Source organism: Leopardus geoffroyi, chromosome A1 (genome assembly GCF_018350155.1).
Source record: "Leopardus geoffroyi isolate Oge1 chromosome A1, O.geoffroyi_Oge1_pat1.0, whole genome shotgun sequence".
In the NCBI taxonomy this organism is placed as follows: domain Eukaryota; kingdom Metazoa; phylum Chordata; class Mammalia; order Carnivora; family Felidae; genus Leopardus; species Leopardus geoffroyi.
In genome coordinates this window covers 20,291,291-20,313,131 of record NC_059326.1, presented here as the reverse complement: position 1 = coordinate 20,313,131, position 21,841 = coordinate 20,291,291, and the positions used below count along the sequence as shown (strand labels likewise).

The 21,841-nt window shown below is 48.2% G+C and overlaps 1 protein-coding gene across 3 annotated transcripts in view; it reads left to right on the top strand.

Annotated features, from left to right (window-relative positions):
• FAM124A (family with sequence similarity 124 member A) overlaps positions 1 to 21,841 on the top strand; it is a 106,911-nt gene that overhangs the window by 18,727 nt on the left and 66,343 nt on the right. For 2 of the 3 annotated variants that reach the window (XM_045475212.1, XM_045475204.1), the window contains one exon: positions 10,200 to 10,933. In XM_045475212.1, coding sequence (XP_045331168.1) covers positions 10,200 to 10,933 — 734 coding nt within the window. Of the gene's footprint in view, positions 1 to 10,199; positions 10,934 to 16,778; positions 18,855 to 21,841 lie in introns of those variants that run through there. The other variant, XM_045475222.1, reaches the window with a different exon arrangement.

Below are 21,841 nucleotides of genomic sequence, written 5' to 3'. Positions count from 1 at the left end.
TGGCACGGGTGATGCAGGGGGGAAACCCTCTCTGCTCTAGGTTTTTAGCTTTTCTTAGCTCAGAAAGCCTCTTCTGTCTCCAGAGCCCCAGCCCTTGCAATAGAGAGCCTTTGCCCTTCAAGACTGTTTTCTCTGCTGTGATCTGGAAACTATATACGAGTTCAGGAACTTGACTCATGGGCCTATCTGCCCCCACCCTCCTGGAAGCCATGAACAGCCCCGAATGTGCAGGTGGAGGGCCACAAGGCAAGAAGAAAATTGTGGTAAATGGGAACTTTGGTTATTCTCTCTAAAATTCATCTGCTGTGTCGTTTAGAACACATCTCCCACTTTGTTTTCCTTCTCTTTGTCATGTGTGAATACCTTGCTTCCTCAGTTAGGTTGTGAGCTCCAGAAGGGACATGCATGTGGCCTCCTGCTGTGCAGTCGTTGGGGCTGTTTACAGGAGAGCTGAAGCAGAGCCCCGAACTGGGAGTCTGGGAGATGTCTGCTCCTTTCTAGACCTGCCATTAAGTGGCCGGTCAACTTGGGCCAGTCGCTGGACCTCATCTGTGACATGAGGAGGCTAGACTGAATGCCTCCTCCATCTTTCATTTTCTAGTCATGTCCAGTAGGCTTGTTCTTCAGGGGGTTGGAAGGTACATATTTTCTAAGGAAATGGAAACAAGGACCAGGAACGTGTCAGTATCATGTTGAGATTGGTCAAGCAGTGGAACATTTGATCGAATTTTAAACCAGAAAAAAAAAAAGTCCGCAGGCTCCCTTCCCTGCATTGCTAGTTTGATCATGAGCAAAGCCAGCACCAGATCTCATCACTGGTCTTCCCCCTGTGGCGGTCAGGATCTATTTTATGAGCACCTACGTAGTGCTTTTTCCTAAAACGGTTGCAATAGCTAAACGTTTGATTTTTCAACATCCTGCCAGAATAAATCCCTTTGTAAAATAAGCCTTAATTACTGTAATTGTGAGGACTTCTCCCACCAGCTCCAGTTATTAGAGGTCTGGGGTTGGTTGATGAACAAATCATTGGGGTAGGTTTTGGTCACCGTCGTCCGCTTTTGTCTGTTCCGTTGTGGTAGATGTATCTTACCTCTCAAAACACAATGAATATCCTAACCCCGTTGTTTGCAAGCCCTGCTGCCTCATCTCCCAGTCTGTAGAATTTTCTTGAGGTCCTGGCTCTCAGGATGACTTTGCTACTGCTGAAAATGACAAGGTATATATGAAGCGGTTGAAAACGAGTGCACATTCCTGAGTAGAAGAAAGGATTCTGTGTAAAATACTAGCATCGCTTCTGTCATGTCGAGCCCTTTACCTTTTATACTCCGAGGGTCTTTGTCCAGTATTAAGCATCAGACTTTGGTGGGCAACAGACCTGTGTTACCTTCTCATAAACTTCCAAAATCACTACAGTCGTAAGGACTTAGATAACAACTCTGCCATCAAGAGATGGCCCTCGTTCCTACCGCTTGTATACCTTCTCACGCTAATGACCTAGCAACCTCCTAGTCCCCTTTCAGAATTTTTGCCAGGCTGTGTTGGAATTTAAAGGGTCTTTGTCGTTGCTCTCTGGTGAGCGGCTGGCCTTTGCTTCCCCCTCTTCTTCCTATCTGGAGGTTTATTTCAGAATGAAACTTAGAAGTACGTACAAAATAAAATGCATATTTCATTTTCAAGGGGAAAAAATATGCGGGGTGTCTAAAGACCCTGTCTTACTTTCTCTATTATTTCGTCCTTAACAGTGTCCTTAATAGGGTCTCAATAGTGTAGCAGGACACTGGCACGCCAGTGCCACACTTCCAGATCCCTGACATCGTTCCTGCAGCAGATGGTGAGAATAGAGAAGGCAGGCAGCTATCGTTACGGCTGGAAAAGGCCTAAGGATCAGAAAGATTCCACATTGTTTTCCTCTGCCAAATGAAAATATAGGTTTTGGCTTAACCACCTCAGCCTATATTCCATTTTTCAATTACAAGAAAGTACTGTGAACTCAGGCTGAGAGAGGAGAACTTTTTTTTTAATTTTTTTTAATCTTTCTTTATTTTTGAGAGAGAGAGAGAGAGAGAGAGAGAGAGAGAGAGAGCACAAGCAGGGGAGGAACAGAGAGAAAGGGAGACCCAGAATCTGAAGCAGGCTCCAGGCTCTGAGCTGTCAGCACAGAGCCCCATGCGGGACTTGAACTCACGAACCGTGATATCATGACCTGAGCCGAAGTCGGACGCTCAACCGACCGAGCCATCCAGGTGCCCCGAGGAGAACTTTTTTTTTTTTAATGTTTGTTTATCTTTGAGCCAGCGAGCGAGAAAACGTGGGCAAGGGGCAGAGAGAGGGAGAGACAGAGGACCCCAAGTGGTTTCTGCGCTGACCACAGAAAGCTTGACGTGGGGTTTGAACTCATGAGCCGTGGGATCATGACCTGAGCCAAAGTCGGACGCTCAACCGACCGAGCCACCCAGGTGCCCCGAGAGGAGCACAATTTTATCTGCATTATTCGGATCCCCTATGTTAAAAAACCTTGCGTGTCACCTTGTTGCCACCAGATTCTCGCTATTCCCACCCTGCCTCTAATTTTGGCTTCGGCTGGGGCTGGCGCTGGGGTCAGCCTTGCCACTTTCACAGCCCAGCATTGGAGGTCAACCAAAAGCCTTGTCAAAATCCTAAAACTACTAAGGATTGAGAAAGCCTGAGATTTTATCTTAGCTATTGGCAGGGGCAAAGGGAATTGCTTCAGTTTGTTCATTAGTTCAGAGGTCTGAGGAACTAGCTTTAAAGGAAAACTGTTAAAAAAGAAAAAAAAAAACGATGAAGGCAGGTTATTCATTACATTCGGGATGAATAGACTCTCTGGAGAAGGAATTTGGAAGCCCCTTTCTGAGAGCCTTCACTTCAGGCAGGCATTCCCGGGAAGACCAGGCAGCTTAGTGGGGGGAGGCTGGCTCTTTTGTGGCACTTGACAATGGAGTCGGTTTTGTGTTCGTCACCCTGGAGCCTCTTTTCCTCCCGCTTCCTGACCTAATTTTTCTTCCCAGCGTCCGCCTGCGCCCGGCCTGCCTTTGTTGCACACCCGATCCGCCGTCTCACCTGGGTTTTCTGCCACTCAGTCATGAGGGTCTGGTTGACCAGACCAAGGATCCCAGTCCCTGAACGGCTCAGTGCCACAGAGAGGGGCTTTAGAAATGCAAATAAGGAGTTTATTCAGCCTCTTGCATATGCGGTTCGAGAAATGTCCAGGCAAGCTCCAGGGCCAAATTCCCTAAACCGGCAGCAGCTGGAGGTGCCCTTGGTCTGATTCTTTTAGCCTCTTGTGGCACTAGAATGGCACATGGTAGTTTATTCAAGTGATGCTAACTGGTTATGGCTGTTGCCTTGGAAACCTCTTACGGTACCACATTCAGGATAGGTTGCTCAGTGAAGTGTCTGTCCCTTGCACTTAGCTGCCTGACTTCGTCTTCTATATTTGCTTGCTCTGACTCCCCCACTAGATTCTAAGTTCCAGGAAGGCAGAAAGTCTTCTGTATCCTGCAGTGCCCAGCACAGAGTAGGTGTTCAATCAACATTGCCTGGTTCAGTAAATGATTTGTATTGTAAGTTGTCAGTGATAAACGGTGGATAAAATGACAGAGACGTCAGCCATCGTCCAATACTTCTAGAAGGAGGCATCTGAACTTGTATCCTGAGAGTTGGCTGGGCCTTGCCTTTGAAATGAGAGATCCGGACTTTGAACTAGACATACCTGCTGCTGGGAAGGAAATACTTTGGGGACACACAGTAGTTTGCCAGTTCTGGGAGGAGGGCCAGCCTGGCAGGCCCCAGGCAGTGGGAGACAGCACAGGCAAGAATGGGGTGAAGCCCCCCGGGTGCGAAGGATGGCAGGCGTCCCGGTGCAGGCAGCACTGAGACAGCTGAGTGGGAGGTCCAGCATCAGGATGTCTGTCAACAGGCAGAAGGACCTCAGTCCCTGCCCAGACTTTACCAGCCTCCAGCTTAACGCGTCCATGCAGGCCCGGGATTGCCAGAAACTGCCCAGGCATAATGGTCCTCCCCCATTCACGGCAGAATCTCCTGCCGCATTGCCTGAAGGAGCTGAGCCACACTTTCAGGGCCCAGCCAAGCAAAGCAAGGACGGTGAGCTAGAGAGCGAGAAAGCGCACAGGTGCAGAGCACGGAGACCCTGTTCTGGGTGGGCCCTTGTCAGATCCATGAGTATTTCACCTGCGGCGTGGGGAGAATACACCTTTATCATGGTATTGTTTTAAATTAAGTGAGATAATATATGTAAAGCTTTTAGGACAGTGTCTGGCAAATAAGAGCTTCATATATGGTTATTACTGTCTAAATTGTTATCTTTTGAACTTCAGAGGCCCGGGGCACCTGGGCGGGTCAATCGGTTAAGCGTCTGACTCGATATCGGCTCAAGTCATGATCTCACGGTTCATGAGTTAGAGCCTGGCATCAGGCTCTGTGCTGACAGCACGGAGCCTGCTCAGAATTCTCTCTCCCTCTCTCTGCCCCTACCCTAGTCATGCTTGCTTGCACGCTCTCTCTCTCTCTCTCTCAAGAGAAATTTCTATTAAAAAAAAAAAAAACATTTTTTCTTAATACCTAAGTAAGAGACAAGGGATATACAAGAGAGGTGAAATATTGGGGGAAATGTAACAAATACACAGATTCATAGTACACCTTCTGCCTCATAGAAGGCCTGACTCTGACAGTGCTTTCCTTAGAGCTGCTTTTTGTTTTACATTATCAAAAAAAAAAAAAAAAAAAAAAATCTAACTGTGTATGATCACATGGGAAGGAATCCGACAGCTTTGGTAATACCTGTAAATTTGTGAACAGCTCCGATCCTCTAACCGGCCCTGGGGAAGTCTGTCTGTTGCCCAGTTCATGTCTGGTCTGTGTCTCACCCTAAGTGAACAGGTCCGGTCTGAGGCCCTCCGAGAAGACGTGTAATAGATACGATAAAGGCAGAGCATCTCCCACAGTCGCAACATCCCTGCTTCTCCAGGGAGGCAGAGAGGCTTTCCATGACAATTAATTATTCACATTTCCTCTCCTTCCCCTCAAATACTTGGTTTCCTATCCAGCTCCAGGAGGCACGTTTTCTTTGGGGTGTGGATAACCCCAGCACCCAGCACCCAGTGACGGTTTGGAGCTGCACACTGTGGCTCCTGGGGCCCGTTTATTTTAGGGCCTCGCGCAGTGGGCACGTGCTGGTGATGGCTGGAGCCTATTAATGCCACCGCTCACTCTCCTCATTCTTCTCAGGGTAGGATTTTATCGACTTACATCGCCCTGATGCACGCAGTGCAAAGGGAGCTCGGGGGTCGGGTCTTCATCTTCCTTCCCTGCTTGCTCCTGGCTGCATCCCAGGCTGCCCAGGCGAGCTGGTGCTCGGTCAGATGCCTCTCGCCGTGCCCCCACCCTGCTCGAAGGCTGGGCATCTTGCCTTTCCGCAAAGCTGTCAACATGCACTCATCCGCGGGGGCTTCAGCATGGCCTTTGTTACTGCTCTCTCTGAGAAACCTTTGTGTGGCGGATGGAGGTGTCCTGACGCCAGGCGCCCTGACAACTCTGTCTCGGGGACTCAGAAGCCACCTTCCCCGCGACCTCTCCACACCCAGGCCTCACGCTCGCCTGCAAGCATGAGAGGGCAGCACTCAGATGTAAAGACCTGGGTGTGTGCCATCGGGGAGGTGGTTTCTGGATTCTTCTTCTTCACACACCCAGAAGAAAGAGACGTAAATGAGTGTCCAGGATATAGAGCTGGTGGCCAGTGTCTGAGAAGCCAGCTGGCCACAAGGAGGCAGGAAAGCAGTGGAGAGCGGTGACTAGGAGTGTGACCAGAAATGATGGAGCGGGGCCGCTCTCCTCCTGCTATGAAACGAATACAGCACTGGAGGGTAAGCACACTTCCCTGCAGAACCGTTGGTGACTGTGCAGACGCGCCTCAGATGCTGTGCGACCTTGGCAGATTACTTCGCCTCTCTGTGCCTCGATTTTCTGCTCTCTAGAATGGAGACAATGATAGTGTCCCCCCCCCCAGGGTTGTTTTAACGATTAAATGAGTTTATATACGTAGAACACTGAGAAAGTGCCAGCCCACAGAGAACATCATATGTGTCTTAGCTAACGTCTCTCCACATACGTGGCTAGGCACACCCCCTGAGAGTGGGCTCAGTATCTCAGCGGGACTGCCTCACCGTTCTGACAGCTCCTTTTCTCAAATATTTTTTCTACTCCATATATCCTTTTCTCCTCTCGCAGAAATCATCTGTAGTTTTCTCAAGTACATTTCTTCATCCCCTAAGTCTTTCCAAGCCTTTCTACCTCTTTCTGTTCATACTGAACATTCATAAATGTTCAGCAAAGTCGCGTGTCCCCACTGTTGGGAGATCAAGTGACCACGGAAAAGTGAAATACGCCTTTTACTTGGCTGTGGTACCTTCTCCTACCTTTGCTGGAGTTGCTGACCAGTGGGAAATTTCATTGGTTTGCCTTGTGCTGCGCTTCTGCTGATAGTGGTTGTTCAGCGAAACCGAAAGCAGCCAGGTGAGCAGAAGAGCAAACAAAGAGAAAAACCGCAAGAGCCCATGAATTCTGATTTGTTTCTTAAGCCACCATGATGATTTCCACTGATTCAGATCTATATGGGGGCACACATGTATCCGATAACTGCATGAAAGCAAGAATACAGTCGAAAGGTAACTTGATCCATCCTTCAGTTCAGCCCATGACCTCAACAGCGCATAGGTCCCATTGCTAACAGGACATCCCTCCTGACAGCCGTTCCGGCTGTCCGTCTCACCAACATGGCCAAGGTGGAACTCCTTATCTTTACCCACAAATCTGCCCTTCTTCCTCTGTTTTGTGTGTCTTAGTTAAGCATCGATAACTGACCCGTTACTCAAGCCAGAAACATCATGGTACACTCCTCTCCTGCTTTCCCTGCCTCCCATCCCAGGCCTGTGGGCTCCAAAGCTAGTCCCCTGTGCCTCCTCAAGAGCCTGTGAATCTGTGCCTTTTCTGTATATCCACTGAACCTGGAAATATTGCTGTGTAACAACCACCCCCCCAAACACTGGCTTGAAACAACAGTCAATTCTTATTTCTCACATGTCTTAGGTGCTCCAGACCAGGCCCAGCTAGGTGGCTCTTACCATGTTTCTTCTGTGGGTGTATGAGATTGGCTGATACAGGCCGGACTCAGCTGGGGCGGCTGTGATCCATGCGTCTCCTATCCTGCTTTCTGGCACTAATGTGCTAGCCTGAGCACATTCTTCTCAGGGAAATGTCAGAAGCACAAGAAGGCAGGCCCCAACACACGTCACCATTGTGTCTTTCTGTTGAGCAGAGTTAGACATATGGTCGAACCCGAAGTCAAAGGGAAGGGAAAGCACTTCACCCATTAGTGGGAGGAACTATAAAGTCCCATGGCAGAGAGCAAGGATACAGGGCAGGAAAAGAACGAGGGCCAGTAACGCCATCTCCTCCAAGGCCAAGTCTTGTTATCTGTTGTCTAGGCTGTTTACTCATTTTATGACTTCTCACTTGGCTTCCCCCTGACTGGATTCCAGCATCCCTTTATTAAAACTTTCCACTGCCCCTTATCACTACCAAATTGAGCTGAAGCCCTGTACAACTTGGCTCCAGTCCATTTTTCCCCGCTGCGTCTGTTACCACGTTTCAGAATTACTCACCACCCCCTTCCAAATGTGCTTGTTTTTTTGCACCATTCTGTGCCTTCATAAACAGTCTTCCCTCTTCCTGCAGTGATCTCCCCCACATTAGAGGTTATTATGAGTGAGATGTTGTTTACCCTCCAAGGCCCAGTTCAGAAAACTCCAGAAAACCTTCCCAGAAGCAGTCTGGAAGAAAAGTTGCTCCGTCCTTTGTCACACAGCAGTAAATTGGAAGGACATCACGCTCATATTTAACTGGTACAAGTTCAAGAATACATGCTCAGCCATAAGGGGCTGGAGTTATATAATTTCACCCACCAGTCTAGTCCATGATCATGGAAGTGCTGAGACTTGACTTTGCTCTTACCTTGGCCATCCTTATGTTCCAGAAGCCTCTCGCAGGGGGAAAGGCACAGCCTGCTGAGTAGGGATCTGGTGCTTACTGATACAAGACTATTCTTTTATAACATAAGCCATGCAGCAAGCCTGTTATTTCATCTGGGGTTCAGCCAGAGGAACACCTGTCTGACTATGCTGTCTTGTTACAAGCAGGACCTTCAGTGCCATATTGGAAATTTAAGGGACTTTTCAATAGTAATATTGTCTATAGGTAATTTTTAGCTCAGGGTAACCTTAGACTCTAACCCCTGCCTAAAATGCTACTCTGTTGTGTTTCCTATAGGCATATATCAGATTGAATTTTAATTTTTTATGACTGTATTTACGACGTTCTCATTTGTGACTGAATGGTTCTTTAGAGGGCTGCTGTTGTGGTTGTCGGGTTATATCCTGCACAATTCTAGGGGAGCAGCAGTATTCACACCGGGGTCTACGTCGACAGACTCCCATAGTACTCGATGACACCAGCTTCCTCGTCTCTCAAGGGTCTGCTACATACTGATTGCTCAACAACTGCGTAAATAAATGAGTAAATAAGAAAGGCCACAACAGACTGAATTAACTGTTCCCAAGTGAAATAATCTAACAGCCAGAGTTGGGATGGAAATTCAGACAGGTTTTGATCCAACAGAGTTAAAACCATGTTATTACAGGTGAATATAATGAAATATACCTGCAAGCCCATTTGGCATGTCTTGCGAACCTAGAAAAAAAAAATTGACTTTTCATCCTGTGAATTGATCGAGTTTATTGTTCCTAAAAGCACATCACGCTTCTCAAACATTATTGACTGCATGATTGACTTCGGTCTAATACCCTAGTGGACATTGTGAGGCATGTGTGTGATGACAGATCTACATTCTAGATGAATCTAGCCGCTCCCCCCAAGTCGCAGTGGACTTAAAGATTTCTTGATTTCCCTTGGATGAGTCATAAAGCCTGTAAAAATGCAAATAGAGTTACCTTTTAAAAGAACAAGTCTCTTTTTTTTAATTTTTTTAATGTTTATTTATAAGAGAAAGAGAGTGTGAGCAGGGAGGGGCAGAGAGAGAGAGGGCAACACAGAATCCGAAGCAGGCTCCAGGCTCTCAGCTGTCAGCACAGAGCCCAACATGGGGCTCACAAACCGTAAGATCATGACCTGAGCCAAAGTCAGATGCCCAACCAACTGAGCCACCCAGGCGCCCCAAGAACAAGTCTTATATCAGGCTGAGAAAATGTGCTCAATATTTCCGAATTAGAAATACACCAGTGTGGCCAGCAAACTTTTCACCCTGTGGGGTAGCGTTGCCAAGTTAAATGGCCAACCTCACACTTGAATTCAATGCTCTCAGATCTTCTTTCTGCCAGAGACATCGGGAAGGTACACAACCCGTTCAGGATGTGTGGGCCCCTGAGTGGACGTTGCCGAAGGAGAAGCCCATAAGATAGCATTAAGCAGGCAGCAGTGGCCCCATCATGCGCCCCCCCCATCCCTAACGACAGCCCCAGTAAGCAGCCTCAGCAAGAACACTGTGAGAACACTGTGCTCCCCGTGGACAGTCCCCTCCCCCACCCCCATGGTTGCTCCAGCAGCAAGGTGGTCAGGACCAGGCCACCCCACCTGATCAGCCTACTCGAAGGACGCAGTGAGCCTCCCCTGCCAGGGCTTTATCTGTGAGAGTGAGTACCTGGCTCAGCACCTAGCAGGAAGTGTAAAGAAAGGATTCCATAAATGTTTGTTAAATGAATGAACAATGTAAACCAGCAAAACAAGCCAATCAGAGGAGTGCAGTGTTACAGGGACCTTTCGTGGGGCGAGGCCCTGCAGCTCCTTCCGGAAATACTAAATGGCCTACGTGCGCTTAATGCGGCCGCGTCTCTTCTAATGGGAGATTGGACTTTCTGCCACCTAACACGAAGTAACACTGGACCCGATGAAGTCCGGCACCGGGGACCTCCTAGCACCGGCCGGCATGGGAACTTCCCAGCAGTAGTCAGGTCTCTGCTTCTCGGCTCCGAACGATCACGGAGTCGGCGCAGTGACGATTTAGCCTCTCCTCCCGTGAAAGCCTTGCATGTCATCACGGGACGCCTTTAATGACACGGCCTTTTCGTTTCTCTCTCTGCGCCCCCCAGGTGAGCTCTCCGTGGAGGAGGCGCAGGACCCTTTCCTGGTTAGCATCCACATAATCGCAGACCCAGGGGAATCCCAGCCCCTGCAGGAGGCCATCGACAAGGTCTTGGCCTGGATCCACCCGGACCTGCAGCTCTTCCGGGTCTCGGAGAGGCGGGCGCCCCGGCGGCGGAGGAAGCCTTCGAAGGTGGCGCAGCCGGCGCTGGCCGTGGTGCTGTTCCTTCAGGAGGAGTACGGCGAGGAGCCCATCCTGCAGCTGCACCGCACGCTGCAGCGGCCGCCCTGGCGCCACCACCACACGGAGCGCGTGCCGCGCAGGCTCCTGCCCTACCTGCCCTGCAGCCAGGACTTCTTCACGCTGGCCCCCGGCACGCCGCTGTGGGCCATCCGGCCCGTGCACTACGGCAAGGAAATCGTGCGCTTCACCATCTACTGTCGCCACGACAACTACGCCGACATCCTCAAGTTCTACGAGCTGATCCTCCGGCGCAGCCCCAGCCAGAAGAAGACGGACTTCTGCATCTTCCCCATTTTCTCCAATCTGGATGTGGACATCCAGTTCTCCCTGAAGAGACTGCCCTGTGACCAGACCCCCGTCCCCACCGACTCCTCGGTGCTGGAGTTCCGGGTCAAGGACATCGGCGAGCTCGTGCCTCTCTTGCCCAACCCCTGCAGCCCCATCAGTGAGGGGCGCTGGCAGACGGAGGACCTCGACGGGAACAAGATCCTCCTGCAGGTACCTGGGGCGGAGGGGGGTGTTTGTGGGGGGCGGGGGGGGGGAAGGTCTTTGTGTCTACCTCCCTGTCTGTTTGGGGGAACAGAGAAACCAGGGGGTTGGCTCTGCCAGAAACTCTGGTTAGTACCTGGTAAAGAGCAATGAGCTAAGAAACAAAAAGGAGGGATCAGTGGCCCCCTGTCTGGCTCTTAGACGAAATCGAGGCGTCCATACTGTGCCCGAACACAAGAGGAGGCATCAAGGGCTCTTTGCATGGGTTGTTTTCACTTCACCGCCTTGGCTCTGTGCCTCAGCAAGCAACTTCTCGGTCCTCTGCGCCCCTCTTCGCCCACTGTTTGAGCATCCGCTAAATGCCAGTGACTCCTGGGGTTTTCACATGAGCTTATATCCCAGGGACCTTGCTTGTTATGGAAGGTTCCTGAATCGACTCCCTCACACGTAGGGAGTTTTTACCAGTGCATTCTTCCCTTCCACAAAGGACTTCCAGGAAAACCCAGCTCTTTGAAAATTGTAAGCTATATTGACATTCCGTAGAGAGGATGTGCTCGTTTTCTTCTTCCCTTTAGTGCCTCCCCACCTTCTATCCCTTCTACCACTAGGCAGTAAGTAGGTTGTTAGAATCCAGTGATCGCTTGAAAAATTACTTTCTCATAAATACTGTAAGGAGTAAGTGATGCCTTTGGAGTTTTTGGTTTCATTAAGTCTGGGAGGAGGCGAGTGAATACATGTTAAGGAAACGGACGCAGTAGACAGTCCCGTTCTGTGGTTAATCCTTCACTCAGTTACTGGATCCCTTTCTCCTCCCATCCTTCCAGTGGCTGTCTGACACCCTTTCAGGATCATTAATCATATACTCTAGAATTCAAAATTCAGCAGGTAGATTTAAGAATGTCCTGCACTTGGCCCTACCTGATAAGTGCTTTCCAAACCCAGGCTTTCTGGAATTAACATGTAAATCAGTTCCAAGCACATAGGACTTTGTTTCTCTCTCTTTTTTTTTTTTTTAATTTTTATTTATTTTTGAGAGAGAGAGAGAGAGAGCGCGCGTGCGAGTGGGGGAGGGGCAGGGACAGAGGGAGACACAGAATGGGAAGCAGGCTCCAGGCCCTGAACTGTCTGCAGAGCCGGATGCAGGGTTCCAACTCCAACTGTGAGTCATGACCTGAGCCTAAGTTGGACACTTAACTGACTGAGCCACCCAGGTGCCCCAGGACTTTGTTTTTCTGAAAAACCCCTGGCCTGGGCATCTCAGTTTTCACATTTGGCTACCTAGAAGGAGAAAGTTGATAGCGAATTAGGGGCCATTATCTTGAAATCACCTCCTGAAGATGCTGGTTGTAGTTACTCGAATCACAGGTACAGCTTCATAGTTGTTCTTGATTTTGACGGTAAGCATCAGAACTGTAATCCACACATCCCAAAATGAAGTGAGAATTTGGCACATGTCAGATAGCTGGTTAAAACTTTAGGCGGGCCACACTGCTCAAGTCAGAAAGATCACCTTGAGATATTTACTGTTTATGGGACACAGATACTTTTCAGTTTTTTCTTTGAACTATACAGATAAGAAACTAAATATTGCTTTATTATTCAGTGAACTGAATGCTAGCTAGCATTTGCTCCATTGTCTCTTTTGAAATGTGAGAAAAAAACTTGTGTTTGAAGACTGCCGATGCTTGTATGCAAAATATAATGCAGTTGAATAAGTAAAAGTAAATGGAAGGGTTTTGTTTATGCTAAAAGACCAAAATGAATATGATTGTTTTGAAGGGACTTCTTCCTTTTTTGCAGTAATTAGAATACTTTTTCTCTTGATGCCTGTAATAACGGAAGTGAAAGAACAAAGTATAAAAACTTGGCCTGGACTGTGCTCAGAGGAACCATTGAAAGAATATTTCAAAGATTCACACGTTTAAATGGTTATAAAATCTGCACAGGTGCAGGCTTTTGAAGTTAGAGCATCAAAGTGTGAAAAAGGTAAGAAAAAAGATTTGTATCTTGGGTCTCAGGAATGCAGGCCTTTGTTCCATATAGTAATATGTCGAGGAGGTAAATTAATGTGGACAGAAATGACTAATATTCGCCCCCCCATAATTCTTGATTATGGCCATTTGTACAGGTTACTGTGACAGAATCAGTGCAGAAAGCAACCTTCTGCTCTAGCATGAAATATGCACCCGCCCATCTCTTTAAGTTACTTTTAAAATAAAAATTTGGGCGCCTGGGTGGCGCAGTCGGTTAAGCGTCCGACTTCAGCCAGGTCACGATCTCGCGGTCCGTGAGTTCGAGCCCCGCGTCGGGCTCTGGGCTGATGGCTCAGAGCCTGGAGCCTGTTTCCGATTCTGTGTCTCCCTCTCTCTCTGCCCCTCCCCCGTTCATGTTCTGTCTCTCTCTGTCTCAAAAATAAATAAACGTTAAAAAAAAAAAAAATTATGTGTCAGTCTTTAGCAACATTAAGATAGTTAAGTCATGGAGAGAGGGACCTGCCTGGAAGAGTACCTTTTAGCCACATCATCCTTAGCAGTGTATGTCTCCCAAGTTATATTTTCAGTTATAATTTCTAATATAAATGCTTTTGTTCAGTTGGGTGGAGTTACCATACACTGAAGCAAAGCTTGGGTAGTTTTTAGTTGCTTTCTTAAAATACAGATTGCATTTTATTTCCTCATCCTGCCCTATTAACTTTCCGTATTCCAGAGAACTCTTCCTTTGATTTAATTCCCCTGGAAGAGACGGAAGGTTTTTTCTGGGAGTTACCTAGCCTTTCATAAGAATTTGGAAATCTTTTGGTTTTTATTTGTTTGTTTTTTAATTAAGTAGGCGCCACGCCCAACATGGGGCTTGAACTCATGACCCTGATACCAAGAGCCACCTTCTCTACCCACAGAGTCAGCCAGGCACTCCTGGAAATGTCTTTTACTAAAATACGATAAGATGGAAAGAAAGACCTCCTCCTCCTGAAACTCCTCTCTCCTTTCTTGGCACTGCTTGATTCGGCGGGGGAAGGCAGGGAAGAGGAGGGTGGGGAGTTGCTAGCACAAGTTGCCCGAGATCCCTCTGGAAAATGCATCCTAGAAATTTCCATTCGTGCTCAGTGACGCTAAACTGCAGTTTTCTGGAGTCACGATCCGAGTTGTCTGAATCTTTCCGCATCCCCTAGAGCTAAACTAACATTGTATGTTGGACACAGCAGGTTCTCTTTATAGGTTTCCCTTTACTTTTTATTGAAGAATAAATGATATAGTAAAAGTGCATATATCCTAAGTGCACAGCTCAGTGAGTTTTCACAAATTGAACATTTGTGTAAGCAGCATCCAGATGAAGAAACGGTAGAGAAGGCTTCTGCCCCCCTCCTGCAAGGCCCTTCCCGCAAATGAACATATTAATTACTCCATTTTGCAGCAAGTGGGGGAGAAGTATCTAGTCCAAGAAATTGGGAATGTGGGTATGTTATCTTTTTTTTTTTTTTTGTACTTATAAGAAGATCTCAAATTTTAAAAAGATTTAAGGTAGCTGACAATGATATATACCACACAAGATTATTATAAATGATTAGACAGCAAAGGGATTTGAAGTAGACAGAATATATTGCTAGGAAAATCACATAAGCCAAAGGTGATATCAGGATGCATGCATTTCCCATATAGTATCTAGAGCTGATTGGTAGCCACTAGCCACATGTGGCCATTTAAATTTAAAATCAGAATTAATTAAAATGCAAACTCCAATTTCTCAATCTCAACACACTTCAAGGACTCGGTAACCACACGTGGCTAGTGGCTACACTATTGACTAGCACAGATACATAAAATTGCCATCATCACAGAAAGTTCTGTTGGACAGCATCCTTCCAGAAGTAGTCCTCATATTTGATTTAGAGTTCTCTAGCAGCAGAAACACAGGGGACACTCATCAGTGACAGGATTTAGAGTCCGTGGAGAAAAATAAGCCATGCCTAAGATGTGCAGGTTTGCCTCGTTTTGAGTCATGGGAGCAGTGCCACCCACACCTTCTCATGTCCACGGTAGGATCAACAGCCCGCCCTCACCTGTACCCCTAGTATAACTGCACCGAGACCTTACAGACCTCTTTCTTATACGGTGTCCTCAGAGTGGGCCAGGGTACCTTGCCAAGCACAGTGTGGAAAAGCCACCGCATAGAGGGTGGGCAAAACAAGGCAGTCTCTGCCAGCAGCCTCTGGACACTTGGCTTAATTCTAAAAGGAGGGATACATCTTCAAGCAGTCTCCTCAAGTTTGTTTCTCTGAGGCCTGAATGGAGGGCCACCTGCCTCCTTTGGAGGCCCTGCCATGGGCAGGGCCAGAGCTGTCCTTAAGGAATGATTTGGGATGCACCCAAACTCACACGCAAAGCACAGTTGAGGGCGCAAGGCTCGGTTCCTCAAGAGCAAGTGACTGCAGCTTCAGGCTGGGGAATGTTGACAGCATCTTCAAAGAAGCAAGGTAATTGAACAATGCTGTCGAAGGCTTTGGGAGTCTTATTCCATAGGGGATGGTCACCAGCTGTTCTTTGTGTCCGCAAAAGGCAAAAGAGGAAATCCGTTTGGACAAAATGGGTCAGGTAAGATTTGAAGGGCAAGAAATCAGGGGCACCCGGGTGGCTCGGTCGGTTGGGCGTCCACCTCTTGATTTCGGCTCCGGTCAGGATCTCACGGTTTCTGAGTTCGAGCCCCACATCAGGCGCCGTGCCAACAGTGTGGATGGAGCCTGCTGGGGATTCTCTCTCCCTCTCTTTCTGCCCCTTCTCTGCTCATGAGTGTGCACGCTCTCTCTCTTTCTCTCAAAAGAAAATAAACTTTTAAAAATGGGCAAGAAATCAGACACACAATTGTTGAGATGCCAGGCTCAACCTCTGAGACTCTCTTCACTGGAGAGCTTTTAAGGCCTCATCCGTGCCAGCTACTTTACTTGTCCTCTTACATAGTGAGGGGGTTGAGTGGACCACCAGTCTCGGGACACGGGGGACACTGGTGCTGTGAGGTCATGGGGACAGAGGCTGCTGAGGATGCAGTTGAGGGACTGAGAGGGCTCCAGAGACTTCTTAAAAGTGCTGAATTGTGGTAAAAGACACATAATAAAATTTACGATCCTAAACATTTTTTCTGTCTTTATTTTTTAAATTTATTTTGAGAGAGAGAGAGAGGGCAATTGGGGGAGGGGCAGAGAGAGAGGGGGAGAGAGAATCCCAAGCAGGCTCCACGCTGTCGGCACGGAGCCCAGTGCGGGGCTCGAACTCACAGACTGTGAGGTCGTGAACCCGAGCCAAAGTTGGAGGCTTAACCGACTGAGCCACCCAGGCGCCCCCATCCTCACCGTTTTAAAATGTGCAGTTCAGTAGTGTGAAGTGCATCCACGTCCTTCTCTAGGTCTCTCTTCATCTTGCAAAACTGAAACTTTACCCATCACACAACGACCCCCGTGCCGCCTCCCCCAGCCCCCGGCAACCACCACTCTACTTTCTGTCCCTGTGAATTCGGCTACTTTAGGGACCTCACATAAGGGGAATCATACAGTATTTGCCTTTCCATGACCGGCTCGTTTCACTCAGCATAGCGTCCTCAAGGGTCATCCACGTGGTAGCACATGTCAGGATTTCTTTCTTTTCTAAGTCTGACCGATATTCCCTCGTGAACATGCCGCCTTTTTGTTTATCCACTCATCTGATGGGTACTGGGGTCACTTCTACCTTTGGGCTTTTGCGAATGATGCTGCTGTGAACGTGAGTGTACAAATATCTCTTCGAGTTCCTACTTTTGCTTCTTCCAGGCGTATACCCAGAAGTGCAGTTGCTGGATCGTATGGTAATTTGTGTTCATTTTTTTATAGGGAAGAACCACCATGCTGTTTTCTGTAGCAACTGTACTATTTTCTATTTCCACCAACAACGCACAGGGTAAGACTTATTTTTTGCCAAAGAAGAGAAAGCCTTGCTCTTTGTCAGGCCACAGCATGTCATTTTCGGCTCTAGGAGGTTGGAAAGAATAGAGCAAACATTGAAGTGAGGCTTGTCTTATTATGATGTGCCCCATGTACTCTAGAACTAGACTCTACAGCAGAAATTCTTGACTTGCCATCCTTGGACGCCATGCACAGGTTGTATGCATGTGTTTATGTGCATCATTAGAAAAGGTGCATCAGATCTGTCTCTTTCAAGATTAAGACTCTGCAGAGGCGTCTCGTGGCCCTTCCAGACCTTCACCGAGGCCTAAGGCTTTACATCAGCTGGTCACTACCTACGTCTCCAGCTTTATCTCCCACTTCTCTCTCCTCTTGCTCCCTCACGCCTTCCATATTGGCCTGCTTTCTGTTCCTCCGATGTGGCAAGCTCACTCCTGCCTCAGGGCCTTTGCACCCAGTGTTCTCTCCACCTGGAATCATCTCCTCCAAGATCTTCTCATCATTTGGGTTTCAGAGATGCCTTCCCTGCTGCCTCACTTAAAGTAGCTCTGTTTGCCTGACCCCAGCACTATTACATTATCTTTTTTTTTTTTCACATACTTACTACCATCTAAAATTATTTTGTATATTTGTTTACCTCTATATTATCTATCTCTATTACTAGACTGTCAAATGAATAAGTATATGAACGAATGTGATGTTGGGCAAGAGGGCCTAGAGCCATTACTGGAATCTCAAATGGGTCCATGACCGCCCTATAGCTTCTTACGTCTGGGTTGTGATCCCCCGTTGAAAGCAAACTTTGGCAAACGTTTATTAGATAACCCCTCTGTGCCAACAGTATCCCCGTCACCACCACTGCACCCCACCCCCCCTCCCTTCAGTAGCTCACAGCCCAGTGGAGGCAGCAGTCATGCAAACCAAAATATCCAGTAAAATGTTCCGGATGCTGTGATTTGAAATACACAGGGCAGTATACGACACAGGCTTTGTAGTCAGATGTATTGGGATCGGACCCTAACTCTTTTACTTGCGAGTTGAGTAACTCCAGGCACGTGGCATTACGTTGCTAAAACTCTGTTTTCCAATCTGCAAATACAGAATTATAATTCTTAACCATGCAAGGTTGGACATTTGGAAAGAATGCCTTTGAGCTACCTCTCAATCAGCACCCATGAATCAGTGAACAGGGGCTATTGTTACACAGGGGTCAGATGGTCACGAGAGTCTTCTTAGAGGAACTGATGCCTGAGCTGAGCTGACTGAGGGTGGCCGTGGGTCCGGGGGTTTCAGGGGAGCCCCAGGGCAGCAGCAGACACAGAGACCCAGGCAGGGCTGCTGGGCCCAGGGCAGTGGTCAGGGTTCCGAGCTGCCGTCCTGAGGGCAGGGAGGCAGCTGGTGAGAAACCAGCTACTGGAAACGCAAACCACTCTTCAGATGCTCAGGACAGAAACGCCAGGGTCATTCTGGGGCTTTCCCTTTCAGGAGGTCCCTGTTTATTCCACTTCCAGAATACGCACAGACTCTGCCTACCTCTCACCACTGCCACCTCAGACCGGCTCAGCCGCTGGTGTTTCCCCGGGAGCCCCTGAGTAGTGTCCTGATTTCTGCAGCTGACTCTCCACTGCACAGCTAGAGGGCCCTCTCAGACATAAGTGACACCGTGGGAGTCCTCTGCTCAGAGCCCCTGGGGGCTGCCCATCCCGCCCCACGTGGAACACAAGCCTGCTTCTCCAAGGTCCACTGTTCTTGCCTCGCCTGCCACACTCCACCCGGCCACCTGCCTTGCTGTCTGTCCCGTGGAACACACTGTTCCGCTCTGTCCCCTCTGCCTGGAGCCACACAAGGGCCCTGTGGCTGCTCCCTCAGCCCCCTCGGGTCTCCGCTCAGCGTGCCCTCATGAGCAACGCCTCCCCAGCCACCCAATGAAAATCACCCGTTTCCTGTTCTCCCGCACACAGATGCTCCGGCTCCCTGCCCTGCCTTCTTTGTCTCCACTGCACTGTCACCATTTAACCTGCTCTCTAGTGACTGAGCATAAGCACCTTGAGGGCGGCGACTTTCTCTGATTTGCCCACTGGTGAATCTCTAGCGTCCAGAATAGTGTCTGCCCTATACTCGACGCTCAGTGTTTGAATGAATAAAAGAAGGAAAGACAGAAGGGGAGAGAGGTGGGAGACTTTGGGCTGTTTCGGACCTGCCCAGTGCAGGCAGACTGAGTGGTGGAAAGCCCGCACGTGGCTGTTAGGAGGTTGGGGGCGAGGGGGATGTAGAGAGACAAGGACCCGGAGGAGGAGACTGAGACAGGAATGTCCTAGCTGACTGCGGTGGGACTCAGGCCACTGGACACTGGGCAGAGGGCAAAGAGGAGGGGTGGGCGGCCTCCCCTGGCCTCTCCCTGCCCGTCCCCCTGGGGCGTTATCACCAACAGCAACTGGGGGGACTAGCAGTGGCCCTCGGCACCTTTGACTCACGAGCACACATTGGTCCTTGTCCGAGGGACCCGGTGGGGGCCTGGGCATTCCCTCTAGCAGTGCTTCTCTAAGTTCAGCAGGCGTGAAAATCACAGATTGTCGGGGCGTGCCTGCAGAGACTGTGGTCCAGGAGGTCCAGGGTGAGGCCTGAGATCCTGCGTTTCTGACCAGCTCCCGGGTGCTGCGGCTGGTAACACCCTCTCTGTTCACCATACGCGGGATATTATAAGGCAGGACTACCCAGTGGCCGCTTGTGTTCGATTATTGCTGCCTGGGGCATGTCCACTTTCTAAAGTATATTGTACTTAATAGCAGGCTTGGGACAGAACACCAAGAACACAAGTCACAGTTTTGTGGTGATCATTTCCCAGTACATACACGCATTGAATCATTGTGTTGTACGACTGGAATGAACATAATGTTACGTATCAGTTGTGTATCATTCTTTTTTTAAAGGAAAAAAAAGTCAAATCGCAGGAAGTATCTGGAGAGTGGGCAGAACTTCCTCACGCTGTTTTGGTTTGGTTTGGTTTGGTTTGGTTTGGTTTGGTTTTCATCAGAATGAAATTGCTACTGTGCTTTTTTCCTCTTAAAAAAAATATATTCTCTACCTCCCCTCAGTGACAAGAAACCCACTGGAGCCAATTTGTTTGTTGAGGGTATTTTTTATTTTATTTTATTGGAGTGTGATTGACATATTCGCTTCAGGTATACAACAGCGATCCAATGTTTATGTGCATTATGAAGTGATCCCCACGAGAAATCTGGCTGCCATCTATCACCATACAAAGTTGTTACAGTTTTATTGACTACATTCCCCATGCATCCCCATGTTTTATTTATTTTGTAATTGGAAGTTTGTACCTTTTAATCCTCTTCCCCTATTTCGACCATCCCCTACTTCCCTCCCTTCTGGCAATCACCAGATTGTTCTCTGTGTCTATGAGTTCATTTCTGTTTTGCTTTTGCTTTGTTTGGTTGGTTTTGGTTTTTTTCCTAACATTTTTTTTTTAATGTTTAATTTTGAGAGAGAGAGATGAGCAGGGGAGGGGCAGAGGATCTGAAGCGGGCGGGCTCTGTGCTGACAGCCGAGAGCCCCCTGCGGGTCTCCGACCCACGAACCATGAGAGATCATGACCTGAGCTGAAGTCGGACACTTAACCAACTGAGCCACCCAGGCGCCCCTCTGTTTTGTTTAGTTTTTCTTATTTCACATGTCCCATAGAAGAGAAATCATATAGTATTTGCCTCTGACTTATTCATCATATTATGCTCTAGGTCCATCCATGTTGTTGCCCATGGCAAGGTTGCGTTCTTTTTTGTAACTGAGTAATATTTCTCTGTGTGTGTGCATGCACAATGCGTGCACACGCGCATACTTACGTTGACCACATCTTTACCCATTTGTCCACTAATGCACACTTAGGTTGCTTCCACAACTATTGTAAAAACTGCTGCAGTAAACATAGGGATACATATATTTTTGAGAATTAATGTTTTTGTTTTCTTCATATGCACACCCATGAAGCAGAATTGCTGGGTCATAGGGTAGTTCTAATTTTTTGAGGAACCTCTATACTGTTTTCCGCAGTGGCTGCACCAATTTACATTCTTACCAACAACGCATGAGGGTTCCCTTTTCTCTACATCCTCATTAACACTTGTTATTTCTTGTCTTTTTGAAAATAGCCCTCTGATGGGTGTGAAGTGATAGCTCATTGTGGTTTTGATTTGCATGTCCCTGATGATCAGCGATGTTGAGCATCTTGTCATGTGTCTGTTGGCCATCTGGACGCCTTTTTAGGAGAAATGTCTATTCAGGTCCTTTGCCCATTTTTTAATTGGATTGTTTATTGTTTTGATATTGGGTTGTATGAGTTATTTATATATTTTGGGTATTAATCCCTTGTCAGACATATGATTTGAGAGATCTCCCACTTAGTAGGTTGCCTTTTTGTTTTGTGGATGGTTTCCTTTGCTGTGCAAAACCTAAAACTGTTTTTATCCTGTTCCCAGCGCTAAGTCTGATGTCCAGTGCACGGCAGCCACTCAGTAAACATTAGTTCCTCCCCCTTGGTCTCTAGTATTCTCAGGGTAGGGGTGCAGTGACCCAAGGGGCAAGGTATCTACTCACACCACGTGAACCAGAGGCCATCGGGCATGCCACTTGGCTCTACTCACAAGGTTTGTGGCTCCCAGTCCAGACTCTGAAGAAAATTACTGTTTTCAACCAACTACAGTGCCGATACTGGGCTATTTTATCTGTGCAGACTACCCAGGGTGGTTGAAAGTCGCCCCCTGAAAATCATTTCCCAGAGCATCGTCTGGCTTTGGTATTTCTGCAGAATGTGTAAGTGACATCATAGCTCTTTCAGGCTTGGAAGGAAGAGTAAATTTTCTCCTGGTTGGGGGGGCGGGGGGGGGGGAGAGAAGCAAACTGTGATTTGAAGCCTTGGCAAGACTCAGAATCAGCTCTCTGAGGCAGAGGGAAGAGAATGAGGAATTTTAAGCATGTTT